Below are 9,708 nucleotides of genomic sequence, written 5' to 3'. Positions count from 1 at the left end.
CTGCTTGCACCTGTTGGGGAAGTTTTGACAAGAAGAGTTGGGAGTCGGCTTCTGCGTAGCAAAACCAGGCTTCGATGTTGTCGGGCCAGAAAGGCATCAGTTGAAACGAAGGTGGGGACAAAGTCTTAAGCTTGAGTACTTTAGAGGTCTGTTCAGTCATGATGAAATATGAAGTACGATAATGAACGAAGGGAAAATATATTTATCCAAGAAAAAACACGAAAAAAAATCACAATGTTTAAAAAAATAAAAAATAAGGCAATGATATATAAAAATCCCAAAAAGGAACAGACTCACAGTTGCAATTAGGTGTACAAGATCACGTCGGGCTCACCAATGATGATGTCACAGGTATTCAGTGTTTGACAACGCTTCTACCAGTAACACCTTCTAATATATTTCGTTCCCACCAAGAGAAATCAAAAGACAGAGTCGAGGAGATCGGAAGAGTATATTTGGCGATGACCAATATATCGGAATTCTCTGATCTAATCTGGCTAGCGATTGCGGTAGATGTTGAGCACGGCGTAACCACACGTGATCTGGTGCGGATGCATGACAGAGCGCCTTCAGCTAGATGAGTCCACTAAAACATATGGTCAGCATCCAATGTCGAAAACTTAGTGCTATTTATCTTAGCGATTTCTTAACCACTGAATCAGCCACGTGATACGATTGACTTTTTCTATTCAAATTTGAATGGGAATAGTCTAAACGTATGTCAAGTCTATATAATATCAGTCTAGAGCGATGATAATCAGTTTGTAAAAACGCATTTGCCGAGCGGTCTCGCTGTAAAACGCTCGCAAAAAATAATTATATCGATGAACAACCATATGGATTCCGGACAAACTTGTCTCAATGATTGCTATTACCACTATTACTACAGCAACTACTACTACTACTACTGCTATCAATACTATCAATGTGATTACTATTACTACTGCTACAATTACCACTATTATTGTTACTACAATTGTTGTAATTATTATTATCATTATTATCCAAGACAACCTACTCATTATCATGAACAAGTGAAAGGACAAAACACAGTTTTACATGGCGAATCCACATCATCAAAGCAAAAAATGTCAAACAATAATGTCAAGCTGTGTAAAACCAGACCATGTTTAAAACGTCCAGGTCAAGCAATCAAAAAGCCTGGACGTCATGTACATTTTGCAATATAAAAAATGAAAATAAATTTTCTAACTACTCACATTTGTGTTTTTGATTGTTTTACCGGTCGATAGTGTATGGGGTATCGTATGTGTTACTGTGCGATGAATGTAAATCGCATAGAATTCTCATGAATAATAAATTCCACGGAGTCGAACATTTCAGAGCACAGATTGTGAGAAATCTCGACTACTGAGCGTTCACGACAGTATTTGATCTCGGATAAACAGAAGCAGCAATAGTAGAAATCGAAGTAGTAGTATAAAAATTAGTAGTAATAGAAGTAGTAGTAGTAGTAGTAGTAGTAGTGGTAATAGTATTAGTATGGTTATTAGTAGTAGTCTTGGTATTAATCGTAGTATTGGTAGTAGTCGTCGTAGTATTATTATAAGTATTGGTAGTAGAAGTAGTAGTAGTAGTCCGAGTAGTATTGTTAGTAGTAGTTTTTTCAATATCAGTAGTTCTAATAGCAGCAGTAGTGGTATTGTTATTATTATTATTATTATTATTACGAATATTAACTTACTCAGTGAATTTCCTCCATGAATGGATGCTCATCACCTATTCTTATTGGATCATTTGATTTTATTTGTTTTTGCAACCACTTAGGTACATGTTCGCACACCCTAATTTGGAGATCACGATTACTCCTCCACATGTATATGTGGCCACACACACATTCAAATCGATAAACACAGTGGCATGTGACGCAATCATTTCCGTGTGTTTTACGTTTTCGCTGAGACATGGACATTGTTTTCTCTTTCATAAAGACCTTTGCTGCGTAATACGTCCTGTTAACAACTTATTTAAGCCTTTGTTTCAGTAAAAAGCTATTTGAATCACCTCCAAACCGAAAAATGATGTAGACAGGTTCCTTTCTGCCAAGGTTATAGTAGGCCTCAGTATACCGTGACCTTTCCATCTATTTATGAATTTTAAGGGATAGCCAGTTTCCACTAATGTTTTGTTTAACAACCTAACGTCGTCATCGATAGCGTCGTTTGTGCAAACACGATTAATCCTATTAAACAGACCGCTCATCGAACCTCATTTGTATTGCACTGGGCAGTAACTATTGTGACTAAGGTATTGGCCCGTCAACGTTGGTTTTCGAAAGATGGATCGTCTGCTTGAACCATCTTCTCGTCTACTTGTTAGCATATCTAACAAGAGAAGCCGGTCATTCTTCTCCTCTTCACATCAAAGGCTGATGTGATTTCGCAGAGTAATAAGTCTACTCAATAAACAATTCATTTCGTCCTTTCTTTCACAGATAACTAAGGTGTCATCTTCATATCTCTTATAAACAGACATGTTTACAACTAGGTCTTCAGCTAGATTTGCAACATGTGTTATGAACACGTCTGCTATTAATGGTCTAATGGACCAACCATAGCAACCAGTCGATCTGGCAAAACTATTCACCTCCAAATACGAACTGGACGTTGTCAGTACATAATAGTGCTAAATCTTTAAGAATTTTTAAAGGAACAGGTAATTTTTTCGAGGCTGTTCAAAGAAGTGTGGTCACATAATATATCAATAGTCGTTTTCAGAGGTATATTTGTGAACAGGGAATTCACGTCAAATGAACACATTGTCTTTCTCTTGATATTAATATCACATAAATGATCGACCAAGTCAAAAGAATCGTTCACAGAATACTTACATAAACGTGTTCCAACAGCATCCAGTAATTTAACTCGGTTATGTGTAGGTGATCGACGCACTGATATAATTGGGCGTAAACAAACGTTTGGTTTGTGCATTTTACGTAATCCATGTAAATGACCATACTCAGAACCAATAGGTTCCAGGAAATTAAATTCCTCCCTACCAATAATATTCATGTGTAGCTGCTTCACTATGTTTGGATTTATTCTTCCCTCTACTTTGCTAATACCTGCAAATTCACCATCAGGCATAAATTTACTTTCATCACTGAGAATCGATAATGTCTTACCTTTACATTCACATTTGTTCTTGACAACCACACCGGATCTTTTATCAGGCTTCAACAAGACAACATCAGGGTTCGTTCGTACTTATTTTAGTGACTTAAAATACTGAATAGTTAATATGCTTCTCTGCTTTGGTCCACGATTAAGCAATTGGTGGGCTATATCCAACAGTTTACATTGGTCTCAGCTTTGATTATTTAAAGACGTAGGGGTTAGCGTACTCAGTTGATCCAGTATCCGACACTGGATGTCAATTAGTCAAGTAAGAACAGGTGAAATCCCACATCCACATAAAAACTAATTCATGCCCACTGCTAAACCAACAAATTCGAACGTGACACGGATAAATATTCATCAAACTTTAGTTATTTCTACTGGAATTCAATAAGTATTTCGCTTTTATTCACTTTCATTACCAACATGATTGTCTGTGGATTCGAAACGGTCTAACGAATTACCAACAATCTCAAATAGCCTAGAACTTCCACAACACCCAATCAACAAGTACAATTCTAATTAGTCACAACAAAACTCTATTGGATAATTATGACAGATTAAAAGACAACACAAAACATTTAACTGTACAGTATTTATATTGTTCCATTGTTCCAACAACTGACACAGACTGTTTATCTGTCCACGTGTCTATAGTGTGCTCTTAGTTCATTGTAATTGTCACATCCTCTCAATTGTTCAAAATTCTCATTCTCGCTTTCTCCTCTTATCTGAAATCAGCATTTATCTACAGAGTCATCATTATTCAGGGAATCATTGGTGTCCAAATTGCGACTACCTGTCTCAAGTTCACAATTATCTACACCATAAAATTTAGTTAAACACAAAACAGAGCTAAAATTAAAATCACTTACTTCATTAGCTTCCACTCGTTACACGTGTCCGTTATCAACTGAATGAGCAGTTCAATCAACAACCACTATCATCCGATTACACATAATCTGAATTATAATTCCCGTAGATGGTCGATAGCCCTCACTCACTTGTTCAAAATCGCGCGGATAACTGTACTGATAGATGGACTTTCTCACCTCGACAGAAACTGCCAAAACAGTGTGGCAGATGCCACTGAGTTGAGAAACACCCCATGAAAATACTCTCACAGAGTCGGACACATCCACAGGTGCCTTGGTCAAAGTGACGACAACAACAACAACAACAACAAAAATAATAACAGTCTACACACGGACCAAAATTAGAAAACATACATGGATATGAAGAAGTCTACCAGGAAAACTGAATCTTCACTGGTAAGCATACATCCAGGATTAACACAGGTCATCTGACCTACTATTATTCTTATTACGGACGACTATACTGCATCCTCAAGTTTATGGTGACGTATATTCAATGATTTTGGTAAAGAGAAAATAAAAACAGTATTTTCTCTCTAGTTTGTCACACTTTATATGTAACCACATTTTCATACAATATCTGTTGTTTTTCTGTATTACTTGTTAATAACGATGATAATTGTTTCGATGAATATATACGATTTTACTACCGCGAGGTTTAGAAATATGAACGGCTATCTGCACGGTTTTTTCTTATGCTTTATTGACCACGGTTTTTGATTAAAGACTATAATAGTGTTATAACATTCCTTTAGCCGTTCCGAACACCACGTTGGAATTCTGGCACGGATTATTATATTATAATACTATTGGACGATATCTATCTCAATACACCGTTGGTGCAATTACTTGCAGAGGAACCTTCGTTAATCAAGTGAACTTATTTGTGGTTGTTGTTCTCACGAAGCAGCTCACAAGTAACATTTATTCTATAGTAACTGTTATTGTCTGTTTGTATAATATACCATTTGTATCATAACTATATTTTGTTACTCTTGGTTTTTACTCACAGACACACTTTGGTGTTTTTTACTATTAATTATTTTTGGTATATTATTAATAAACTAGTGTATTGACATAACGTTTATAAGCTCCTTTTGTTGGGAACCACCACAAGGTCCAGCGAATTCCCGTCTAGTTGATGTTAAATTTAGTTCTCGTGAAAATGTCAGTCATATTCCGACCAGTCCAAGAGCAGTGCATGAGCAAACCTGGTCATCCTTCTTATCCCATGATGTTTGTACAGTGTCCACTTCTACTCTGGCCATTTGCTTAATGCAAACTTACGTTTTTCATTCGTATTCCACAATGAGATTATGCTCACCGAATCAGTCTTCATGACTATCGTAAACGGCTGACTGACTAACGATTTCCGTCATTTTACTCCTCACTTTCATCATCGTTCTCATAAATCCCATTGGTTTCAAACATACATTCTTGATTGATTTACAGCCACGTGACTCGATTGACTTTTTCTATTCAAATTTGAATGGGAATAGTCTAAACGTATGTCAAGTCTATATAATATCAGTCTAGAGCGATGACAATCAGTTTGTAAAAACGCATTTGCCGAGCGGTCTGATCATATAACGCTCGCAAATAAGTGATTATATCTATGGACAGTCATATGGATTGTGGACAAAACTGTCTTAATGATTGGTATTACCATTATTTCTACTGCAACTGCTACTACTATTGCTATCAATACTACCAATGTGATTACTACCACTATTACTACAATTATCAGTATTGTTACTACAGTAATAATAATAGTGGTAGTAATCACATTGATAGTATTGATAGCAATAGTAGTAGCAGTTGCAGTAGAAATAATGGTAATAGCAATCATTAAGACAGTTTTGTCCACAATCCATATGACTGTCCATAGATATAATCACTTATTTGCGAGCGTTATATGATCAGACCGCTCGGCAAATGCGTTTTTACAAACTGATTGTCATCGCTCTAGACTGATATTATATAGACTTGACATACGTTTAGACTATTCCCATTCAAATTTGAATAGAAAAAGTCAATCGAGTCACGTGGCTGTAAATCAATCAAGAATGTATGTTTGAAACCAATGGGATTTATGAGAACGATGATGAAAGTGAGGAGTAAAATGACGGAAATCGTTAGTCAGTCAGCCGTTTACGATAGTCATGAAGACTGATTCGGTGAGCATAATCTCATTGTGGAATACGAATGAAAAACGTAAGTTTGCATTAAGCAAATGGCCAGAGTAGAAGTGGACACTGTACAAACATCATGGGATAAGAAGGATGACCAGGTTTGCTCATGCACTGCTCTTGGACTGGTCGGCATATGACTGACATTTTCACGAGAACTAAATTTAACATCAACTAGACGGAATTCGCTGACCTTGTGGTGGTTCCCAACAAAAGGAGCTTATAAACGTTATGTCAATACACTAGTTTATTAATAATATACCAAAAATAATTAATAGTAAAAAACACCAAAGTGTGTCTGTGAGTAAAAACCAAGAGTAACAAAATATAGTTATGATACAAATGGTATATTATACAAACGGACAATAAGAGTTACTATAGAATAAATGTTACTTGTGAGCTGCTTCGTGAGAACAACAACCACAAATAAGTTCACTTGATTAACGAAGGTTCCTCTGCAAGTAATTGCACCAACGGTGTATTGAGATAGATATCGTCAATAGTATTATAATATAATAATCCGTGCCAGAATTCCAACGTGGTGTTCGGAACGGCTAAAGGAATGTTATAACACTATTATAGTCTTTAATCAAAAACCGTGGTCAATAAGGCAGAAGAACAAACGGTGCAGATAGGCAACGCTCCTAGGGTATCGTCCACTGATAGGGGTTCCAAGCACTTGAAGGTCAAACTGTCGCAAAATGATTGGTGCTTCACATCGACAATTCGTGAAAATTTTCAGAAGCGGTCAAATCAAGACATTTTTAGATTTGAATTGAGTTCAGCCACACCATGTCTGGTAACGTTCATTCTTCAAGTAACGAAGACGATGCCATCGTGATGATGCATGATATAGGACGAATCTCCAACGATATTATGTTATCTCGAAGATTTACAAGTTGGGACAATTTTGAGACCTGTTTGAAAGAAGTACATAAGGTAATATGACTTCTGCGGTTAATAATTATTCTTTTTAGCATACGCATACTGAGTACGTTATGTCAGTATGCAAAAAGAACAGTGATGATCCAACTCTAAAGTACTTTTTCGTGAGATATGTCTGTACATATGGACGTAAACGCAGTTCGTCAGAGTCATATGCTTGCGTTCAGGATGTAGATGATGATAGTAATAATCATTCTTCTGAAGAGCATACAACTTCTAACTCGCCAACACAACCTAGGCAAAGGAGACGACGTCGGTCATCTACGTATGCCTTACTTCAAATGAATTTATCCTTCAGGTCGAAATATTGCGTTTCAATGACTACATGCTGCCCTGTAGTCATATTTTATATGCACATTCTAAAGATCTGATTCGTGGAGGTATGTTTGTTCCTTTATCTCTATAAGTTTTGTAGACTTATTTCGACATAGCAACAAGTGGACAAGAAAATGCATAACGGACCTGGTTCTTCGTGCGCTGGACAACATCTCAATCTCTACAGGGAGTGATGATCTGCTAGAGAAGTTCACTACCAACTACCACTCAATCCATGCTCTTAGTGAACCTTTGGCAAGTAAACTCATCCGTTCATGCCTCGAAGCATCGGAAGACATGCGCACAAGTGATGAGTTCAATTGGTGCTAATGACGAGCTACAACGTCAGAATCCATTGTTAATACAGACCATAGCTATGCTTCTTGATAACAAGTTCTAATATTGTAATCTTTTTAGTTTTACATAAATTCATTTATATGGCCATTGACTTATTCTTATAGCGTGAGACAGGGGTGTTGTTTCGCGTTCTTGTGTAATAATTACCAGTTTGGCGCACACGCGATTAGTCATACATACCGTTTACCAAATACTGTTACCTTGAACATGGTGTACTATACTAGTAGTTCGAATTTCGACCTGTCACGATAGGTACGAACTGCCGTAATTAAAAGACTGGTGTGTTATAAATGAAAACGTTTATTAAAGTTTGAATCTAGCACAAATGATCCATTAATAAATAACTTCTATTTCTCAGGAATTGTTCCCGTTAGGTCTGTGAACGCTTGCGAAGCTAGCTGGAAATAAAATAGACAGGAAAGTTATTTCAGTATAAATGTTTACCAGAAACTAGTATAAAAACAGAAACCAGTATTCAATTACAGATCGAAAGTGCATTTAGCACACCCTTCCTTTGGATAGTCAATCACGCTTATTTCCTTTATCTCTTGCGTTGCTTAGGAAAGTCTGGGTTACAACATACACGGATTGTATTATTTAATTCTTTGGACAGGTTGCACTTCGGAAACTTAGACGATGAACATATATAAAGACTGCTGTGTGAATTTACTTTGAATCGTCCTGTGTAACCTGCAATTCTTGATGCATATTCTATTCTAGTCTCACGTAAGTTACGAGTAATTGTCATTTACGGCATCAGCACGTAAGCTAGACAGGCCTTGGTTGATTTCCGAAGATCATCACATAGGATCTCACACAATCTGGTCACCTTAGATCAAGATATCTTGACTATCGAGTCGTACTTTTCAGTGCTTTCTCGTGACAGCTTTATATCGGTACTTATTTCTGCTATTAGGTATTTTTGCAATAATACCGGCAGCCAAAACATTGTAGCTCCCCAGACAACCCAAAAGGGAAATAAAGGGGTAAATGCTTTGGTAGCGAAAGGGAAAACGCATCAGAATGTCACCTTTTTCGCCTGTCCGGGAAATAATGCGGATTTCCCCTTTTTCGCCGTTTTGTCGATAAATTACTCACTTTTCGCCCAAATGTCCGCTGAATTGTCTACTTTTCGCCTAAATACACACAGAACTCCCTATTTTCCATCCATTGACATAACCCCAAAGGTCTCTTATGTTTGCCTTTATTTTCAACAACAGACCAAAATAAATCTGCAATGCAGTGGAAAACCGGCATATTTTTGAAAAATTTCATTTAAAAGGTAAAGCGTATTATTGTACAACACTAGAGCAGAAGCTTAAGCATCGATTGTTTTGCATATCCAATGCAATTGCTAATTCATTGTTATTTTAAATTATCTGCAAAAGAAGGAACAGGTGATGTATTATTTATAAGGAATGTGCATTTAATCAAAAGTTCACCGACACTCAAACACACATTCTCAACACTTCTACAGTTTCCCATGTAAGTAAGAAAGTAAGCTGTTTGAAAAATAATGTTTATTGAAATGTAGGTAGAACATCAAAACAATTGCACGGCTATTGAGAATTGAGGTAGTTGTCCCGTGAATTCTGAATTAAAAAAGAAAAAAAGTCACAACCATATCTCAATGACATGCTTTGGTACAGCCAAATACTTGTGTAGATCTACACAAGAGGTAGTAATGCTATCTTAGCTTGGTCTCTGGTAAAATATCCACATAATTATACCTCTTCCGCATGATTATGATTTATTTCCTGCAATATAATCATCTAGTAGCTAATATATCTAACTGTAGAAGGTGATATTAACATCTTGGTATGTGTTATTATCATTTATAGCATATACATAATATTTACAACACTCAGGACACCTTATGTTTTCACTATA

At 36.5% G+C, this 9,708-nt stretch overlaps 1 protein-coding gene across 2 annotated transcripts; it reads left to right on the top strand.

Annotated features, from left to right (window-relative positions):
• The first annotated feature begins 4,633 nt into the window (after positions 1-4,633).
• On the top strand, positions 4,634-7,905 carry MS3_00007138 (uncharacterized protein). Of its 2 annotated transcripts, XM_051215393.1 has the most exons (5): positions 4,634-7,000; positions 7,058-7,140; positions 7,179-7,411; positions 7,445-7,526; positions 7,562-7,905. In XM_051215393.1, the coding sequence occupies exons 1-4, from the start codon at positions 6,994-6,996 to the stop codon at positions 7,515-7,517; spliced, it is 396 nt and encodes a 131-aa protein (XP_051063952.1). In that variant the 5' UTR covers positions 4,634-6,993; the 3' UTR covers positions 7,518-7,526; positions 7,562-7,905. The 2 variants fall into 2 exon arrangements, with proteins under 2 accessions (XP_051063952.1, XP_051063953.1); XM_051215394.1 differs by having other exon boundaries at positions 4,634-7,018; positions 7,179-7,526; positions 7,562-7,903.
• The last annotated feature ends 1,803 nt before the right edge of the window (positions 7,906-9,708 follow it).

This window comes from Schistosoma haematobium, assembly GCF_000699445.3.
Source record: "Schistosoma haematobium chromosome Unknown HiC_scaffold_443, whole genome shotgun sequence".
Classification (NCBI taxonomy): domain Eukaryota; kingdom Metazoa; phylum Platyhelminthes; class Trematoda; order Strigeidida; family Schistosomatidae; genus Schistosoma; species Schistosoma haematobium.
This window is presented reverse-complemented; position numbering and strand designations above follow the sequence as displayed.

Coding starts and splice junctions, on each gene's coding strand:
- MS3_00007138 (XM_051215394.1), top strand. CDS start 6,994: ATGTCTGGTAACGTTCATTCTTCAA. Junction 7,019..7,057: donor TGGTAACGTTCATTCTTCAA/GTAACGAAGACG, acceptor TGCATGATATAG/GACGAATCTCCAACGATATT. Junction 7,141..7,178: donor GTTTGAAAGAAGTACATAAG/GTAATATGACTT, acceptor TATTCTTTTTAG/CATACGCATACTGAGTACGT.